Genomic DNA, 22,153 nt, shown 5'->3' on the forward strand with positions numbered 1-22,153 from the left:
ACAGTGCTATTTTATTAAACAAAGTTTACATGTTTGTTGCTGTAATGATAGATACTACGTTTTCCTACTTTTTCATCAAAGAAAATTACTGTATATTACAAATAAAATGACAAAAATTTCGGAGACTAGAATGGATTAATTGCATTTGCATTAATTTCTATGGGAAAAATTGCTTCGGTTAACGAACAATTCAGTTAACGAACGGAGTTGTGGAACGGATTAAGTTCGTTAACCGGGGTTCCACTGTACTTAATTAAGCTAAAAAATAATACATTTTAATACAGTATTTATTAATAGCACTGATGTGTTCATAGCTTTGAATTGTAAATCTTTGTGATCTTCATAAAATACAAATTCAGTCAACTATCATATCCTAACATAATAGTTTCTAACTTAGACATTGTATTGTGTTTCAGTTATGGTTAACATTTTCCTGAAAAATGTCTGATTTTCAAGAATGGATTACTGACATTAAACACATGATGCCTATATTCTGATAGAGATAAAAGGATCCTGTGAATTATATTACACAATTTTTTTGCAATAATTTCTATTTAAGATATTTTGATAAATTATTGGGTAACATTTAACCATATAATAGTGGTTTTCTTTGCTTCAATTGTTAATGTTAGCTGAAAAATTTAAATGAGCACATGTCAGTTCTTTTATTGTTTTTATTACTTAATTTCAAAGATATGCATGTAACATAGAAAAATATTTTCATTATGATACTTTTACCCTACTTATCACAAAATTCAAACTTAATAGGTAAATACAGAAGTTAAATATGCATGCTTGATTTACAAATCTTCCTTATTGAAAAAAATAGTAATTCAATAAATTTAATTATTCTTTTCTCAATAAATATCATACAGAATGCACTTGTTCTATTTTACAAGTACTGATATGCTTGCATTATTTATTCCTTAATTCCTTCTAAATGTATATTTAAATAGCATCCTTCTCATTTGTATGCTATGAATTACTACTCTAATATCTTTAGGAAATTGAAGTAATAGAAATCATCAAGAGTAAGATCTGAATTATGAAGAATAATATCAATAGCTGTTATGTCAAGTAATGAAGTTTTGTAATAAATTAATATCCCAAAATAAAGACATCTTTTTGATAAATAACAGAACATTTCTTCCTCAATACACTAAAAGTATCTTGTAATATTTTTCAAATTTACACATGTTTTGTGGAAATAAGAGTGAAAAATCAATGAGAAGACTTTTTACATCCTGAAACGCTAGTCATAATTTTCCTAAAACTATTTTTTGGAAGTCTCTTTCAGAAAATTGATTGTTGATATTTTTTAGTCCAGACATATAATGAGAGACTTAGATTTCATTTCTGATGATTCAATATAGAGTACTGGCTTTCTCACTGAAATATCACTTCATTTCTTTGCAAATAAATAAATATTAGTCAGACTGAAAAACAGTAATGAATGTCTTAGTATTTATCACCCAGATATCTTCCAAAAATGCAGATATTGATGAATAATAGTGTCAGTAGTGTCTAATATTCAGTTCTGTGTTCTCAGAAAATTTAATAAAATGTAACATTGCTAGCAGTAATAATCAATTGCTCCATTCATTCATTGGATATCAATGCAATTACAGCTTAATTACAGTGTGAAACTAGTATGTCAAGATTACCTCACATTGACAATCTGTTATTTGATAAATGTCAAAATAAATAATTTATCTTTGATCTTTCTCTGCAAAGTTTATACATGCAGTTTTATATGTATTTCTTTTCCAAAAGTTATGCTTATAATTTTGTAAGTTTTTGCTAATTTTACACAAACAAATTATGATTATTTCTTGTTCTAGTTATATTATCTGCTAGTTAACATAAGATAATTCAACTTGCAGTCTTTGTCAATCTATTGTCATCTGTTTGTTGGAAGATATTTCATACTAATAACAAATCAAAACATTCATATTTATCAGGTTTTCTAAATAGATCCTAAATTTTGACCAGGTAAATAAATCTAAAAATTTATTCCTAATTTACTTACCTTGACTAAATCCTGTAAATGTAACATATCCTCCAATTCCAAAAACTAATATTAGAATAAATGACAGACCCATACTGATGTGTGTAATACGATTCCACCTGCCCTGAGTTGGATTTTCAAGAGCATCATATAACAGAAAAGAATTGTGGTGACACATAAATGCTGAAATTTGTAAAACAAAAACTAAATATAAATTACATACATTATAGTATAATAATAAAAAATATATAAAACTTTTTACCAAATGCAATGACTCCAATAGCATCAGTTATTCCCCAATTGGCAAAAGAATATGCATTAGATGTAGCTGGACTAAAATTTAAAATCAGATTTAAAAAAAGTAAAAGTCATATAAAGTTTTTAGAAATATATAAAACAAATTATTCTTAAACAATAGAAATACTAATTTTAAATTATGAATGTAATATACAAGGGGAGTCTGATATTAAAGGTACAGGCCAAAATTACACTAACATTTATAATTAATTAATTAATTAAAGAAAATATTTAATACATTCCACAAAAACTACATACTTTTGTTTATTTTTCGACATAATCACTATACTGTAAACGTTGAGACATTTATTCCAGTGTGGAACTAGTTTAAACGTCCCTTCACGGTACTGTTGCTCATCAAGTTCCTTGAAGTAGTCCAGAACAGTGTCTTCCAATTCCTCCTGATCTGCAAAGTGTTTCCCCACCAAAAATTTCTTTAACCTATTCCCTGGTATTCCCGATATATCTTGGGTCGCAACATGATGACCTTGACCGGTGGACCCAAGATATCTCGTTTCAGCATTGAAACATTTTTGAAACTAGATGTCACTAGTTGTTATAATTTTTATATTAAAACTAACTTCCAAAATATAATTTTTTTTCTTTTTACATTTATTAATATATTTATTTTGTTTGTGCAAAATAAAAAAATAATTTTGGATGATACAATAGCCAGAATTATTTTTCAAAAACTTGTAATTTTCATTCAACATCAACAAAAATTTAACATGGCGTGACATGCAATGGAGAAAAATTTCAACATAGGATAGGTTAAAGGTCCGAATAAATGAAAATCCATGGGGGACTAAATCTAGACTATACAGAGGATGTTGCAGGACCCCCCAGTTCCACTGTGCCAACCACAGTTTGGTTTGATTTGACTTGTGGAGTATAGTCCAGATTTAGCCCCCTCAGATTTTCATTTATTCAGAGCTTTAAAGAAATGTTTGGGGGAAATGCTTTATGGATCAGGAGGAATTGGAAGACATCATTTTGGACGACTTCAAGGAACTTTACAAGCAACAGTACTGTGAAGGGATGTTTAAACTAGTTCCACGCTGGGATAAATGTCTTAACGTTTACAGTGATTATGTCAAGAAATAAACAATGTATGTAGTTTTTGTGGAATATATTAAATAATTTCTTTAATTATGAATGTTAGTGTAATTTTGGCCTGTACCTTTAATATCAGACTCCCCTTCGAACAAAAATTAACAAAATATTCTGATCACGAGTGCAATGAGATTGAAATTCCTGTGCACTCTGGGTAAATGGCTTCTAGTCTCCATTTGTCAGTAGTAGTGCTGTTTGTTTGAATGCAATTATGCAGTTTAGTGGATTTTATTTCAACAAAGCTTTCTATCAGTGATTACAGTTTCATTAATTAAAAATCAACTTTATTTTCTGCTTATTTGTTATCTTAACTAAACTTGTTTTCTTACCATTAAATATAAAAAAACATCTGTAATTATATGATAATTTACATTTTTGCTTATGTTATAGTTGCCTCTTTCATTTCATATTAATTTCTTTATTATTAGTAATAACTTAATAAACATTTTCGTTTATTTTATTTAGAATTATTTGTTGATAGGTAAATTGTTTCATAGCACTTTAATATTAATTTGCAGAAGACAGCTAGACTAACTGAATTATGCTGCAACAAAGTATTAATTTCTACTGTAAGAAATAATAGAAAAGCTCATTCCTATTTACAAGGTTTTGATTTATAAGAAGTTTTCATGAATAAAGTATGCTTGTAAATCAAGATCACACTGTATTAAGATAATTAAAAGATGAAGATAAATAAATATAAATAATATTAGTGTCCCTTAGCCAGAAGTAAATCATTGGAGACTAGAGGACTAAGCTGAAAAAATTGTGATGTATTTTTCTCTTTTCCAGCCCTAGACCTATTATCTACAGTCCAAGTAAAAAAAAAAAGTAATAGTTGTCCAAGTTTATGTGATGAAAGTGAAAGCATATATTATATATACTGCATATGGGCACTGTTGTCTTAAGCTGAGAGGACTTGATAGCTACTGTGCATGTGTATCTGATTAATCACCTATCTATGATGATGAATGATATTTATTATTAACTTGATTTTATTATTGACTTTATAAGAATTCTATCTATGATGATTAATTATTATTAATCATCATAGATAGGTGATTAATCAGAGCCATAGTTGCAGGATGAGGTGGCTAGTCCCTCATAAATATTATTGTATCATCATCAAAATACTGAGCTGCAATTTTTAATAATCTTTTAATTTAAAAATCATGTGACTTCCAGTTCAGACTGGAAGTTTGTATATAATTAATTACTAATTAATTCAACTAAAAGTAATTGGTTAAGCTGCTATCTTGTATTTTTATAATTATTAAAATGAATACAATGTGACATAGTTCATATACAGTTAATTGGGGCCTCTTGTCCCTAAGATTTCCATATCTGGTCCCGATTTTAATCAGTCTAACTCTGTTTTTGAGATTAACAAAGGGCAGATGGACAGACAGATGACAGTAGGAATGTATAGGTCTGCAATCTGAAAATTGCAGTTCAAAAATAATGACTCCATACATAATTAATAATCAAATATATGGATAAATCAAAAGTAACTTTACAAAGTCAACAGAGATTTTTTTTGTGTAAATAAAAAATACAGGATTTATCTGTAAATAATATGCTATTTTTTAACAAAATTACTCAGCCTCTTTAAGCATTAATTGCAGCTTGCTTGTTCTCTCTGCTGCTACAGCCACCTATCAATAACAACTTTCACTTCTTCAGTAGCAAAATGGTAACAACATACATTCCTTCAAATGCAGAAAAATATGAAAGTCAGAACAAATCAAACTTTATGGAGAATAATGAGAAATATTGAAACATCTGCAGCAAATCCATAGTCAGTGTGTCATATGCATTTTCTTATCCTCTTGAAAATCACTGACACCATTCTGTGACATTTTCTTGAGACATAGCATTGTCCCCATACACTTCAATGAGCTGATGAATTTCCGCAGGTAAAACATTCCTAAGTCCACAAAAATTAAATGACTGTTTAAACTTCTTTGGAAGACTACTTTTCTAAAATCTTGTTTAGAAATCTAGTCACAATTGTCCTGCATTCACAAGTCAATTCTAACCATATAATGTTACTGATCTGCATCATCACTAACTACTTAGCTTGGGGTTGCACTCAACAGTGCTTTGGTTTTGAAATTGTGGATTTTGTAAAGTTACTTTTTGGTCACCCTTTTGGTCATTACTTTTTGCTTTTTTTTATGTAAAAAAAGCAGAAACATTATTGAGACATATTTTGTTTATGTAATGAATTTGGGTAAAAAAAATTAATAATGCAGTCAAGTTAGAAATTTAACACGAAATCAGGTGAAAAAAAGGGTCGTTCAATAAATTAAAAATATGTTTCAATTCAATGCCACAATCATGTTTAAGATCAATAAAGTTAACAGAAACACATGCCACAAAGCTATTAAGAATTTGTATTTTGCCATACAGTATGAGCAAAACACAAATATATTCATTTTTCACTCAAATATTAACTAAATTATTATTTATGAACAAAAGTTTTTACATATTATTCAAATTTCAAAATCACAGAACAGAGAATAGTTAATCAGAATATATATGTCATATATATTATTTTATCATCTTCATTCATTTTATAGGTCTGTTCGTGTGAGGAACACTATTGATGATATAGCTATCATGTGATCAACATATACATCTGTTATTATTTTATGAAATTATAGCTTATGTCAAACCTCAAACCTGAAATATCTTAAAATATTTTTCTCTAAAACAATAAAAATTATCTATAAAAAATTTATTGTTAATGTACAAGATTTTGCATAAGTTTGGTCCCATAGGAGTTATGAGATGTTTGTTCTTTTGCAGGTGAAGCATGAAGCATGGCATTGAATAAGAAGGAACAAATTAAAGTTATTTTGATGGTATGAATCTGCAGTCAGTATGAAGTTGCCAAAATGTTTAACAGGCTGTATCCAGACTTCTTATCAATCACATACAGTGATCTGGATGTAGCCTTTTAATACTAGAATTATGAATGGAGCCAAATTGACCCTGGCTGCATATTATTTTTCTAGTAGTTCATTTATTGTATATTTGATTGGCTTGAAATTTTACAAGTTTTCATGAATTGGTGATTTTACCACATAGTAAAAAATGTAACCAAATAATTTTAAAGGAATCCAAGAAAATTGAATACATCTATAATTATAGTCAAGGGTTAGTTTGACACTATGCATTATACATGTATTTGTCAATTTTCATTGATGGCTGACAAGCTGCTTTCAAAGCTTTTTCTATAGTTACTGGAAACTATAGTATAGTCATAGGTTAAATGTTTGTTATGTGCAGGACAACACATGCACGGCTTTAAATTTAAACTTATAGTTCAAATGGGCATTCAAACTACATTTAAAAACTTTTGTAAATTCATGTTTGTTCCAAACAACATTCCATTAGGTAACCATTGTTACACCCGAATAACTCAAAAGGAGTAAGAAAACATTTGGGCACAGATTTTTTTTTTTTGTTTTCTTTACACTGGTAATTGGTTCTGTGTTTATTACTGGGAATTGCTAAATAAAAAGGGAATATTCTAGCAGAAACTTTATTTGTTGATCAGCAAGCATTAAGAAAACATGCCTCTTCACTGGCGTAAAGATCTTAATCCAGAAGATTTTCAAGTATTTTCAAGATTTATCTGAAAATGAATTGGGGAAACAATACTGCTGGATTTGAAAGCAACAGAAACAAGTATTTTCCTAAGAAAGTCCTGAATCAGTGACTCAGAGCAAGTTGGAGATATGGAGGTACCACTTCAACTTTAAATTCCTGCTGCTGCTGACCTGGCTAAGAACCACTTTGCTGGCCCAAATGATAATCTTCAAGCATCATATATTTGCTTACTCGAAATTATTATTATTATTATGATTATTATTTATTATTGTGTGTATACTATCTAATGAGTTTGAAGTTCCAAAAATTCCAATCCTAATCAGAACAGTTTAAAACACTAATACAGTAGAAATCCTACAAACTCGACTTAATGTGGACTGAGAAGGTAAGGAGTTATTGAAAATGACAAGTTTTACAGCATAACAAAGATGCTAATCTAAATAGCGGAATTTTCATAAAGGTGTTATATGTGCAAATTCATATACATATTAACTATGTATCAATAGTAAATATTTCTATTTGTAGTTAAATTTTAATTTGAAAAAAACATTGGCTACTTCCAAGTTAGTGACATTTGTGTCATGGTGTTTTGCAGAGACACCTTGTAAAAGAGTTACATTTATTGTTATCATTTGAAATTGTTGATGTTATCAAGTGTTGCCAGTGAAGAATGATAATTCATTTGTTTATAATGTTAAGTTATAGCAGTAAAAATTAGATTACAAATTCTTATTTTTTTGAATGACACGACAAGTTTTATGGAAAGTCAAATTATCAATATTCAAGTTTCTGAGACTCTACTGTACATTCTTTAAATTAATTAAATGGAATTATTGTTATAAGGACAATTTAGTCAGTCTTTCTAAAGAATAAAATTATTTAATTTTAGCTTTAAATGTTTCAACTGATAACCAACAAATGCTGAAAGTTTATTAAACTATTAAACTTTTTTACTTACACAATTCCTGCCAGTGTTGATGCTCGAACGAGAACAAATATTAAAATAAAGACAGCAAATAATAAAGATACTAAAGAAACCTAAAATAAAAACTTATTAAGATCATTATAATCATTTCAAATATCCAGTAAATTTATATAATAAATACCTTTGAGAGACGACTGATATTTCGATATAAAGATAAAGGTAATGTTACACATACTGTAACAAAAAATACTACAAAATGACGATTTCCCAAAACTGTATTCCGAGATACTAAAAAAATAATAATCAATGATTATAATGCAAATTATTTTTTATATTAATTTTGTTATTTAAAGATTTTTTATTAACATGCACCTGCTAACTCAAAATTCACATGTGGACAAATTTTTCAATAAACAACAGTAATTTTACATATTTTTAAATAAAAAAATTATAATTAATAAGTAGTTATAATTATAACAAAATTATAATTAATGAGTGTTAAGATATCCAGAAAACTTTGAGATACCATGCATTATATTATCATAGTTGGTAAGTAATTATAATTTTAATAATTTATTAAATAATTTAGAATCATCTGGAAGAAAAGAACTGACCCAGGGTGGGGCTTGAACCTACAACTTCCACTTGCCATGCAGTGCACTTGTCATTTACACCACCCAGACCATAGGCATGGGAGTCCCCAGCCAACATCATGATTAATCACATAAGGTTGTATCTAAATTTAAATACATCTGGAAGCAAAGGCTTGCTCAGGGTCCAGGCGGCACAATTGGCAAGCATACTGCACAGCAAGTTGTGGGTTCAAGCCCCACCCTGGGTCAGTTCTTTTCTTCCAGATGATTCTAAATTATTTAATAAATTATTAAAATTATAATTATTAATTTAGTTAAGAGATGGCACCTAATGTCTACCTCTAGTAACAAATTATTTAGTATTAATCATTAAATTAGGGGAGTCATAACTCAATTATTTAAGGTGGTCATTTGGCTATGTTTCTATATACATATTGAGCTTTGCAATGTTTGATATACTTTTGTATAGTGCTGACCATAATAAATTACTGTACTGTGTATCCACCTTCTCATTTCCCATCAGAGAAGCACACTGTTAACTCAGACTTTCATAAATTTGGACAACCTTCCTCCTTATTAATCCAAGTTAGCAAGGATTTACTGTATTTTACGTTTTCTCTTTTGATTATACAAACTCATACAAAAATCTAATTGCAAATAAGATATTTTAACTTATAAACTTACAAAAAAAAGACACTAATACAAAAACATTTTAAAGTCTTCTGCATGCCCCTAATAACCACTGGAACACAATCAACATTAGTATAGTTGATATTTTGATTCTACTGTAGTCAATGCAGCAAAAGGATAGACATGAATCAGCCTGAGCTGGAAAGGTCTACGTCAGATGAAAGAGATGGAAGAAATATATGTTATGCCTTGGGAGCTGAGACATGGATGCGATATCTTTCAACTGTTTTGTTTTTTATATTTCTAAAACGTTTTTATATAACCTTTATCATAAATAATTCTATTGTTTTACACTTTTTAAAATTTTANTGGAAAGAAGGAGAAAGCAAGAGGTCAAAGTGTGAAAAGAAAGGGTAATAGTAAAGTTTGAAAGGAAGGCATGGGAGGCCCCATGAGTGCCTGTATCACATTTATTGAAATAAAACCAGAAGATTACAATATGTTTACATAATATATTAAGTGGTTGTCATAGTATACAAACATGCCCCTAATAACCACTGGAACACAATCAACATTAGTATAGTTGATATTTTGATTCCACTATAGTCCATGCAGCAAAAGGGTAGACATGAATCAGCCTGAGCTGGAAAGGTCTATGTCAGATGAAAGAGATGGAAGAAATATATGTTATGCCTTGGGAGCTGAGACATAGATGCGATATCTTTCAACTGTTTTGTTTTTTATATTTCTAAAACGTTCTTATATAACCTTTATCNTAAGAGATTCTTGAAAAAAATTAATTGTAAAACCTGAATGGATAGTAAAATAATTTTTGGGCTACAGTTTGAAAAAATTGTAACCTATAAATTCCCCACTGTTGTCCACTGTCTGTCCTTCCTTAATCTCAAGAATGGAGTTAGATATATGAAAGTTGAGATCAGATATGGTAAGCTTAGAGGCAGGAAGTCTCAATTAACTATAGTGAACAATTAACTATTGTGAATTTTGGTTTCTATTGGAAGTCATATTATTTCAATTAAAAAATTTTTCCTGAAAAAAGTTAGATGACTGGTTATATTGCTAGCAGGAAAGTATGATGCACAGGGGAAAGCCTACTAATTTGAGATGGAAAGCATATATTTCAAATTAAATATATTAAAAATATAATTAAAAATGCAACCTGGCATTGTGACAATGTCATGATAAATAATTGCTAATTATGTCTTACTTTTAATTGCTTAAAGTTTATAATTATGATTAATTATATGTTTTGTTACAACTCACTGTTTTGAACACTAACAAACTTCATAATTTATTGTAAAACTAAAATATATATAGTACATACATTCCTTTCCTTTTCAGAGTATTAATTTACATATTTAAATTCAAAAATACTATAATAGAAAAATACTAAAATGAAAATAATTTTACTACCTATAAAAGGATAGATGAATNATCTTTCCCCAATAGATAGTTATAAATAACATGCTTACTTTTAGAAAGAACTTTTTTCATCTTATAGCTGCATTATTTATTAGAATAAATAATTCAGCTACAAGATGAAAAAAGTAATATAAATATGTATTATACTAACTTCAATGAAAGTTTTTGCATTGTTAATAAACATTGCTACAGTGATTGGAAATATGATTTCATTGGAATCATTTTCATAATTAATGCACTATAACAGTATATAAATTATATTCATATACTTAGATGGATAAAATTAAGAGCAAATAATATAATGTAAACAGATCTTACAAGTTTAGGAAAAGTACCACTGCCATTAAAACAAGCAAGAAAAGGTATTTCCTTCGGAATTAGCACAAGGTTGCTTGCTGTTGAGAATCATACAGGAACACTTTGAATGGAAAAAGCAGGTTTATTGACACAAAAGGATTTGCATTTCAGGCTTAATGCCCCTCTTCAGTCCTATTATATCAAATATATCAATGTAAAATTAATAGGGAATACCTCTAAAGTATGATATAATTCTGTAAAATGTTTGAAATGTTATTTGATTAAAAAGGTAGAAAAGTACAAAATATAAACCAATTATGACAGGCTAAAAAGTAAAGTGTGAGTATTCCCTGTATCATTATCAGAATGCCTCATGTGTTGTACAATACAGTGAAATACGATGGTGTGGGAGAGAGGGATGAAAGAAGTATATCTTAAAATGGACTCTTCTATTTAGTTAGTAATGGCTGCCAGATGTCATTGATGACAACTCCAGTGTTTAGATTCCTTCTGTGTATTTTGTTTACTTTTTTTAATAATTTCTGTGTTCAAAAAATTTTCTTTTAATAATACTTTTTTCCTTTTCTCGAACTGTACTTTCAAAAATAACTACACTTTGCCAACCTTTAACATGTAGTCTATTTTATTAAGAATTAGCAAAAATTGTGGGGAAATCTGCTGGTCTTGCAAGTAGCACTATGGGAGTGTTAATGATGCTGAGAGTCTTCCATTTCTTGACTGGAGGCAACACAAGCATAATAAATCATATTTACTTAACATCGACAATCCTATTTTTGTTTATTTCAATAATCTAACATCAGGATTGAACAACTTTTTATGACAAACGAAACAGATTATAGAATGTTTTTAACTTTAAAAGTTTTCTCAACGCCTATTGCACAAGTCCGAAAATAGATAAATAGAAACTACAGACTGAAAATGTACAAATATACGCATTATTTAATAAAACATTAATATTACTATTAATTTGTTTTTTGATTTTATTGTNAAAACCGACACAATTGAAATAAGTAAAAATAAAACCTAGTACAATGGTAATAACTATGCAAATCATATTTATATACAATAATAAGAATAACAGTAAGTTGCGGAGCACTACATATCTCCCCACCATAAAGATTTACTTCCCGTAGTGTAGCCTACAAAAGTCGATCGCTCGTTCCCTCAGATTATACGGCTTAACATGTGGTTCACTGTTAGGCACCTCACTCGCCTGATGTTGGCCGCTATCCCTTTGATTTTTCGCCTCGCCGCGTCTCTGTGCTAGCCTTTCATCAATCACATCCTCCTCATCCTCTGATTCAACCCTACTTATCCTTTTCTTTCTCTTAGTTCTCCCTTTTCTTATAATCTGCTGATCGTAACAATGCTTTATACGATCAACGTGTATGGTTTCGACGTTATTCGGGTCACCACCTTCTACCCGATATGTCGTTGGGCCCAGGACTTTCGTGATACGAAATGGACCTTTATACTTGCACGAAAACTTTCCCTTTTTAGAGCCCATCTTCTTCACCCAGACTCTTTGCCCTACAAGAAACTTCGTTAGAGTCCTACCCTTGTTACGGTAGTCCCTCCCTTTTCGATTAAATTCCCTCGCTCGCCTATTCGCGTCATCCCTTAACGAGCGAAGCTTGGTTACCAAGTATGCCCTCCGTTCGTCGATTGTCATACCCTCTGAAATTTGATCAATGTTTGGGACGCGGGGATCAAGGCCAAATAAGAGGAACGCTGGCGATTCGCCAATGGCGGAGTGATGAGAGTTGTTATATGTGAAACAAGCTGAGGAAACCATCTCATCCCATTCCACTCCCCTGTCGGCTGAAGACTTAGCGATCATCTCGATCAAGGATTTATTCACCCTTTCGCATATTCCATTGGAACATGGCCGATAAGCTGTGGTGATATTCCGGTGGATCCCCAACCACTTGCAACAGTCTGAGAAAAGTGAAGACAAAAAATTTGTGCCCCTATCGGATATAATAACTTCAGGTGCGCCATATCTACATATCACCTCATTAAAGATTGTATTGCTAATAGACCAAGCCGTTTGATCCTTTAGGGCGTGCGCCTCAACAAAACGGGTAAAAATGTCGATTATAACGAGGATGTACTGGTTCCCGTTCCTGGTCGTACAGATAGGGCCTATTATGTCGATTGCCACCTTTTGGAAGGGTGAGTCAGCTTTCTCATTTTCCTGGAAGGGGGCTTTGCCTTTATGAATGTTATGTCTTTGGCATCTCCCGCACACCTTGATGACCTCCTCTACCTTAGCTCTCAAGTTCTGGATATAATAATCTTTTTCAATGTTCCTGATGGTTTTCTTCACCCCCCAGTGCCCGGATAGATTATTTTCGTGGACCGCCCTGACTACCGCCTCAGCAAGACCTTTCACTACACACAGTTGGTTAATACATTGGTTCCGAGACCTCAGAAACCTCCTTCTATATAGACAACCATCTATCACGGCATACTGGGGCATCTTACGCTTTAGGACATCATTGTCGGGGTCACGCATTATGTCCCTTTTTATGGGGCCAAAAGTGTCATCGCAATCCTGGGATAAACGAATTTCATCCCGGCTTACGACCGCGGTCCTGACCAAATCCACACTGAACTGGTTTACCCCATTAACGTTCCTTGACAAGATATCCGCCACTGTGTTATCCACGCCTTTAACATGTTCGACCTCAATGTGGTAATCCATTAATTCCATGACCCAGCGGGTCAACCTTTTACTACCATTCTGCATGTTGCTTAGGAACACTAGGGGTTTATGGTCAGAAAGAATAGTGGTCTTTTGATCCAATATCAAAAATTTGAAATGCCTCAGAGCCAAGATAATGGCAAGACATTCCTTTTCGATTGTTGAGTAGTTCCTTTCTGCTCCTTGGAACCGCCTACTAAAATACCCAACTGGGGCCAAACCCTCTTTCTTTCGTTGCTCGAGCACTGCAGCCGCCGCGATATCGGAGGCGTCGGTATGTAAAAAAAATTGCTCATCAAAGTCAGGATGCACGAGAGTGGGAGGTCTAATTATCGCCTCCTTTAATTTCTCAAAACTCCGTTGACATTTCTCATCCCATGAAAACCTCNTACAGGACCCCCCAGTTCCACTGTGCCAACCACAGTTTGGTTTGATTTGACTTGTGGAGTATAGTCCAGATTTAGCCCCCTCAGATTTTCATTTATTCAGAGCTTTAAAGAAATGTTTGGGGGATTTGCTTTATGGATCAGGAGGAATTGGAAGACATCATTTTGGACTACTTCAAGGAACTTTACAAGCAACAGTACTGTGAAGGGATGTTTAAACTAGTTCCACGCTGAAATAAATGTCTTAACGTTTACAGTGATTATGTCAAGAAATAAACAATGTATGTAGTTTTTGTGGAATATATTAAATAATTTCTTTAATTATAAATGTTAGTGTAATTTTGGCCTGTACCTTTAATATCAGACTCCCCTTCGAACAAAAATTAACAAAACATTCTGATCACAAGTGCAATGAGATTGAAATTCCTGTGCACTCTGGGTAAATGGCTTCTAGTCTCCATTTGTCAGTAGTAGTGCTGTTTGTTTGAATGCAATTATGCAGTTTAGTGGATTTTATTTCAACAAAGCTTTCTATCAGTGATAACAGTTTCATTAACCCCTAACGCCCAGTCCCTTAATTAAAAATCAACTTTATTTTCTGCTTATTTGTTATCTTAACTAAACTTGTTTTCTTACCATTAAAAAAAAAAACATCTGTAATTATATGATAATTTACATTTTTGCTTATGTTATAGTTGCCTCTTTCATTTCATATTAATTTCTTTATTATTGGTAATAACTTAATAAACATTTTCGTTTATTTTATTTAGAATTGTGTTGATAAGTAAATTGTTTCATAGCACTTTAATATTAATTTGCAGAAGACAGCTAGACTAACTGAATTATGCTGCAACAAGGTATTAATTTCTACTGTAAGAAATAATAGAAAAGCTCATTCTTATTTACAAGGTTTTGATTTATAAGAAGTTTTCATGAATAAAGTATGCTTGTAAATCAAGATCACACTGTATTAAGATAATTAAAAGATGAAGATAAATAAATATAAATAATATTAGTGTCCCTTAGCCAGAAGTAAATCATTGGAGACTAGAGGACTAAGCTGAAAAAACTGTGATGTATTTTTCTCTTTTCCAGCCAGCCCTAGACCTATTACCTACAGTCCAAGTAAAAAAAAAGTAATAGTTGTCCAAGTTTATGTGATGAAAGTGAAAGCATATATTATATATACTGCATATGGGCACTGTTGTCTAAGCTGAGAGGACTTGATAGCTACTGTGCATGTGTATCTGATTAATCACCTATCTATGATAATGAATGATATTTATTATTAACTTGATTTTATTATCGACTTTATAATTATTATTAATCATCATAGATAGGTGATTAATCAGAGCCATAGTTGCAGGATGATGTGGCTAAGTCCCTCATAAATATTACTGTATCATCATCACAATACTGGGCTGCAATTTTTAATCATCTTTTAGTTTAAAAATCATGTGACTTCCAGTTCAGACTGGAAGTTTGTATATAATTAATTACTAATTAATTCAACTAAAAGTAATTGGTTAAGCTGCTATCTTGTATTTTTATAATTATTAAAATGAATACAATGTGACATAGTTCATATACAGTTAATTGGGGCCTCTTGTCCCTAAGATTTCCATATCTGGTCATGATTTTAATCAGTCTAACTCTATTTTTGAGATTAACAAAGGGCAGATGGACAGACAGATGACAGTAGGAATGTATAGGTCTGCAATCTGAAAATTGCAGTTCAAAAATAATGACTCCATACATAATTAATAATCAAATATATGGATAAATCAAAAGTAACTTTACAAAGTCAACAGAGATTTTTTTTGTGTAAATAAAAAATACAGGATTTATCTGTAAATAATATGCTATTTTTTAACAAAATTACTCAGCCTCTTTAAGCATTAATTGCAGCTTGCTTGTTCTCTCTGCTGCTACAGCCACCTATCAATAACAACTTTCACTTCTTCAGTAGCAAAATGGTAACAACATACATTCCTTCAAATGCAGAAAAATATGAAAGTCAGAACAAATCAAACTTTATGGAGAATAATGAGAAATATTGAAACATCTGCAGCAAATCCATAGTCAGTGTGTCATATGCATTTTCTTATCCTCTTGAAAATCACTGACACCATTCTGTGACATTTTCTTGAGACATAGCATTGTCCCCATACACTTCAATGAGCTGATGAATTTCCGCAGGTAAAACATTCCTAAGTCCACAAAAATTAAATGACTGTTTAAACTTCTTTGGAAGACTACTTTTCTAAAATCTTGTTTAGAAATCTAGTCACAATTGTCCTGCATTCACAAGTCAATTCTAACCATATAATGTTACTGATCTGCATCATCACTAACTACTTAGCTTGGGGTTGCACTCAACAGTGCTTTGGTTTTGAAATTGTGGATTTTGTAAAGTTACTTTTTGGTCACCCTTTTGGTCATTACTTTTTGCTTTTTTTTATGTAAAAAAAGCAGAAACATTATTGAGACATATTTTGTTTATGTAATGAATTTGGGTTAAAAAATTTAATAATGCAGTCAAGTTAGAAATTTAACACAAAATCAGGTGGAAAAAAAGGGTCGTTCAATAAATTAAAAATATGTTTCAATTCAATGCCACAATCATGTTTAAGATCAATAAAGTCAACAGAAACACATGCCACAAAGCTATTAAGAATTTGTATTTTGCCATACAGTATGAGCAAAACACAAATATATTCATTTTTCACTCAAATATTAACTAAATTATTATTTATGAACAAAAGTTTTTACATATTATTCAAATTTCAAAATCGCAGAACAGAGAATAGTTAATCAGAATATATATTATTTTATCATCTTCATTCATTTTATAGGTCTGTTCGTGTGAGGAACGCTATTGATGATATAGCTATCATGTGATCAACATATACATCTGTTATTATTTTATGAAATTATAGCTTATGTCAAACCTCAAACCTGAAATATCTTAAAATATTTTTCTCTAAAACAATAAAAATTATCTATAAAAAATTTATTGTTAATGTACAAGATTTTGCATAAGTTTGGTCCCATAGGAGTTATGAGATGTTTGTTCTTTTACAGGTTAAGCATGAAGCATGGCATTGAATAAGAAGGAACAAATTAAAGTTATTTTGATGGTATGAATCTGCAGTCAGTATGAAGTTGCCAAAATGTTTAACAGGCTGTATCCAGACTTCTTATCAATCACATACAGTGATCTGGATGTAGCCTTTTAATACTAGAATTATGAATGGAGCCAAATTGACCCTGGCTGCATATTATTTTTCTAGTAGTTCATTTACTGTATATTTGATTGGCTTGAAATTTTACAAGTTTTCATGAATTGGTGATTTTACCACATAGTAAAAAATGTAACCAAATAATTTTAAAGGAATCCAAGAAAATTGAATACATCTGTAATTATAGTCAAGGGTTGGTTTGACACTATGCATTATATAGTGCATGTATTTGTCAATTTTCATTGATAGCTGACAAGCTGCTTTCAAAGCTTTTTCTATAGTTACTGGAAACTATAGTATAGTCATAGGTTAAATGTTTGTTATGTGCAGGACAACACATGCACGGCTTTAAATTTAAACTTATAGTTCAAATGGGCATTCAAATTACATTTAAAAACTTTTATAAATTCATGTTTGTTCCAAACAACATTCCATTAGGTAACCATTGTTACACCCGAATAACTCAAAAGGAGTAAGAAAACATTTGTGCACAGATTTTTTTTTTTTGTTTTCTTTACACTGGTAATTGGTTCTGTGTTTATTACTGGGAATTGCTAAATAAAAAGGGAATATTCTAGCAGAAACTTTATTTGTTGATCAGCAAGCATTAAGAAAACATGCCTCTTCACTGGCGTAAAGATCTTAATCCAGAAGATTTTCAAGTATTTTCAAGATTTATCTGAAAATGAATTGGGGAAACAATACTGCTGGATTTGAAAGCAACAGAAACAAGTATTTTCCTGAGAAAGTCCTGAATCAGTGACTCAGAGCAAGTTGGAGATATGGAGGTACCACTTCAACTTTAAATTCCTGCTGCTGCTGACCTGGCTAAGAACCACTTTGCTGGCCCAAATGATAATCTTCAAGCATCATATATTTGCTTACTCGAAATTATTATTATTATTATGATTATTATTTATTATTGTGTGTATACTATCTAATGAGTTTGAAGTTCCAAAAATTCCAATCCTAATCAGAACAGTTTAAAACACTAATACAGTAGAAATCCTACAAACTCGACTTAATGTGGACTGAGAAGGTAAGGAGTTATTGAAAATGACAAGTTTTACAGCATAACAAAGATGCTAATCTAAATAGCGGAATTTTCATAAAGGTGTTATATGTGCAAATTCATATACATATTAACTATGTATCAATAGTAAATATTTCTATTTGTAGTTAAATTTTAATTTGAAAAAAACATTGGCTACTTCCAAGTTAGTGACATTTGTGTCATGGTGTTTTGCAGAGACACCTTGTAAAAGAGTTACATTTATTGTTATCATTTGAAATTGTTGATGTTATCAAGTGTTGCCAGTGAAGAATGATAATTCATTTGTTTATAATGTTAAGTTATAGCAGTAAAAATTAGATTACAAATTCTTATTTTTTTGAATGACACGACAAGTTTTATGGAAAGTCAAATTATCAATATTCAAGTTTCTGAGACTCTACTGTACATTCTTTAAATTAATTAAATGGAATTATTGTTATAAGGACAATTTAGTCAGTCTTTCTAAAGAATAAAATTATTTAATTTTAGCTTTAAATGTTTCAACTGATAACCAACAAATGCTGAAAGTTTATTAAACTATTAAACTTTTTTACTTACACAATTCCTGCCAGTGTTGATGCTCGAACGAGAACAAATATTAAAATAAAGACAGCAAATAATAAAGATACTAAAGAAACCTAAAATAAAAACTTATTAAGATCATTATAATCATTTCAAATATCCAGTAAATTTATATAATAAATACCTTTGAGAGACGACTGATATTTCGATATAAAGATAAAGGTAATGTTACACATACTGTAACAAAAAATACTACAAAATGACGATTTCCCAAAACTGTATTCCGAGATACTAAAAAAATAATAATCAATGATTATAATGCAAATTATTTTTTATATTAATTTTGTTATTTAAAGATTTTTTATTAACATGCACCTGCTAACTCAAAATTCACATGTGGACAAATTTTTCAATAAACAACAGTAATTTTACATATTTTTAAATAAAAAAATTATAATTAATAAGTAGTTATAATTATAACAAAATTATAATTAATGAGTGTTAAGATATCCAGAAAACTTTGAGATACCATGCATTATATTATCATAGTTGGTAAGTAATTATAATTTTAATAATTTATTAAATAATTTAGAATCATCTGGAAGAAAAGAACTGACCCAGGGTGGGGCTTGAACCTACAACTTCCACTTGCCATGCAGTGCACTTGTCATTTACACCACCCAGACCATAGGCATGGGAGTCCCCAGCCAACATCATGATTAATCACATAAGGTTGTATCTAAATTTAAATACATCTGGAAGCAAAGGCTTGCTCAGGGTCCAGGCGGCACAATTGGCAAGCATACTGCACAGCAAGTTGTGGGTTCAAGCCCCACCCTGGGTCAGTTCTTTTCTTCCAGATGATTCTAAATTATTTAATAAATTATTAAAATTATAATTATTAATTTAGTTAAGAGATGGCACCTAATGTCTACCTCTAGTAACAAATTATTTAGTATTAATCATTAAATTAGGGGAGTCATAACTCAATTATTTAAGGTGGTCATTTGGCTATGTTTCTATATACATATTGAGCTTTGCAATGTTTGATATACTTTTGTATAGTGCTGACCATAATAAATTACTGTACTGTGTATCCACCTTCTCATTTCCCATCAGAGAAGCACACTGTTAACTCAGACTTTCATAAATTTGGACAACCTTCCTCCTTATTAATCCAAGTTAGCAAGGATTTACTGTATTTTACGTTTTCTCTTTTGATTATACAAACTCATACAAAAATCTAATTACAAATAAGATATTTTAACTTATAAACTTACAAAAAAAAGACACTAATACAAAAACACTTTAAAGTCTTCTGCATGCCCCTAATAACCAAGTTAAACACCAAGTTAAAGAGATAAGAGAGCTGTCCGTTTGTGGTTACAGACTTTGCCCTATTTGGAAATGGAAAGAAGGAGAAAGCAAGAGGTCAAAGTGTGAAAAGAAAGGGTAATAGTAAAGTTTGAAAGGAAGGCATGGGAGGCCCCATGAGTGCCTGTATCACATTTATTGAAATAAAACCAGAAGATTACAATATGTTTACATAATATATTAAGTGGTTGTCATAGTATACAAACATGCCCCTAATAACCACTGGAACACAATCAACATTAGTATAGTTGATATTTTGATTCCACTATAGTCCATGCAGCAAAAGGGTAGACATGAATCAGCCTGAGCTGGAAAGGTCTATGTCAGATGAAAGAGATGGAAGAAATATATGTTATGCCTTGGGAGCTGAGACATAGATGCGATATCTTTCAACTGTTTTGTTTTTTATATTTCTAAAACGTTCTTATACAACCTTTATCATAAATAATTCTATTGTTTTACATTTTTTAAAATTTTATAACTTTTCCTTAATTCCAACTTTATACATTAATCATATGTCTCCTTCCATCCTTTTCATCTGATGTACTGTACACCCTTCCAGCTCAGACTGACTCATCTAATCTCTTGCTGTGCAGACTGTAGTGCTGACTGTGTTCTGACAGTTAGAAAAAGATGTGTAGAAAACTTCAACATGTTTTTGTATTAATCTTTTTTTTTTTTGCAATTTTACAATATATTTCTGTCCTGGATTTTAGAACTTTTATTTTTACAGATATTTTAAATTATTTAAATAATTTCTAAAAATATTCTAAATGAAATAAATGAATGTACAGTATATCTTTTTTCCTAAAAATTAATTCCTAAGTTAATTATGATAACAGAAAGATATAACATACCTCCAAAAATTCTCATTAGAACTTTAGTAATTGTATCTCCAATAATGATATTATAACTGATCATTGCTATAAAAATAAAAATTATTAAAATTATAATATAAAAGCAATTAAAATTAGTGTAATAGCTGACATATTTTGTATCAGATCATATATTACAGTAAATTTTCTAAAAAAATTTGACCACAAACTTTTGTAAATTTAGATGCAATTCTTTATTATAGAAAAAAAATTATAGCATTTATTCTAATAACAGCACATTACAACTTTTTTCACCTTGCAACTGCACTGTCTATAAGAGGGCTACTACTACTAACAGAACTTGGTTGAGAGCAAGTATTACTAGAATCTGGTAATTTTCACTTTTTTATTATTCAAACAATAATGCAATACTCAACATACACACACTTTATTTTAACATAAAATAAGAATGACAATATTTAATAGAATGTGCAATTTTCTGATTACAATAAGCCTTATCTTTCCCCAATAGATAGTTATAAATAACATGCTTACTTTTAGAAAGAACTTTTTTCATCTTATAGCTGCATTATTTATTAGAATAAATAATTCAGCTACAAGATGAAAAAAGTAATATAAATATGTATTATACTAACTTCAATGAAAGTTTTTGCATTGTTAATAAACATTGCTACAGTGATTGGAAATATGATTTCATTGGAATCATTTTCATAATTAATGCACTATAACAGTATATAAATTATATTCATATACTTAGATGGATAAAATTAAGAGCAAATAATATAATGTAAACAGATCTTACAAGTTTAGGAAAAGTACCACTGCCATTAAAACAAGCAAGAAAAGGTATTTCCTTCGGAATTAGCACAAGGTTGCTTGCTGTTGAGAATCATACAGGAACACTTTGAATGGAAAAAGCAGGTTTATTGACACAAAAGGATTTGCATTTCAGGCTTAATGCCCCTCTTCAGTCCTATTATATCAAATATATCAATGTAAAATTAATAGGGAATACCTCTAAAGTATGATATAATTCTGTAAAATGTTTGAAATGTTATTTGATTAAAAAGGTAGAAAAGTACAAAAT

At 30.4% G+C, this 22,153-nt stretch overlaps 1 protein-coding gene across 1 annotated transcript in view; it reads right to left on the reverse strand.

Moving 5' to 3' along the window:
* Positions 1-22,153, reverse strand: part of LOC111638371 (putative sodium-coupled neutral amino acid transporter 11) — a 90,008-nt gene that overhangs the window by 22,941 nt on the left and 44,914 nt on the right. The window contains exons 6-10 of the mRNA XM_023384072.1: positions 21,088-21,153; positions 19,041-19,147; positions 18,893-18,972; positions 2,271-2,341; positions 2,030-2,191 (exon numbers count right to left, since the gene is read on the reverse strand). Coding sequence (XP_023239840.1) covers positions 2,030-2,191; positions 2,271-2,341; positions 18,893-18,972; positions 19,041-19,147; positions 21,088-21,153 — 486 coding nt within the window. The remainder of the gene's footprint in view (positions 1-2,029; positions 2,192-2,270; positions 2,342-18,892; positions 18,973-19,040; positions 19,148-21,087; positions 21,154-22,153) is intronic.

Source organism: Centruroides sculpturatus, unplaced genomic scaffold, assembly GCF_000671375.1.
Source record: "Centruroides sculpturatus isolate CEXI.00-Female unplaced genomic scaffold, Cexi_2.0 scaffold1141, whole genome shotgun sequence".
In the NCBI taxonomy this organism is placed as follows: Eukaryota; Metazoa; Arthropoda; class Arachnida; order Scorpiones; family Buthidae; genus Centruroides; species Centruroides sculpturatus.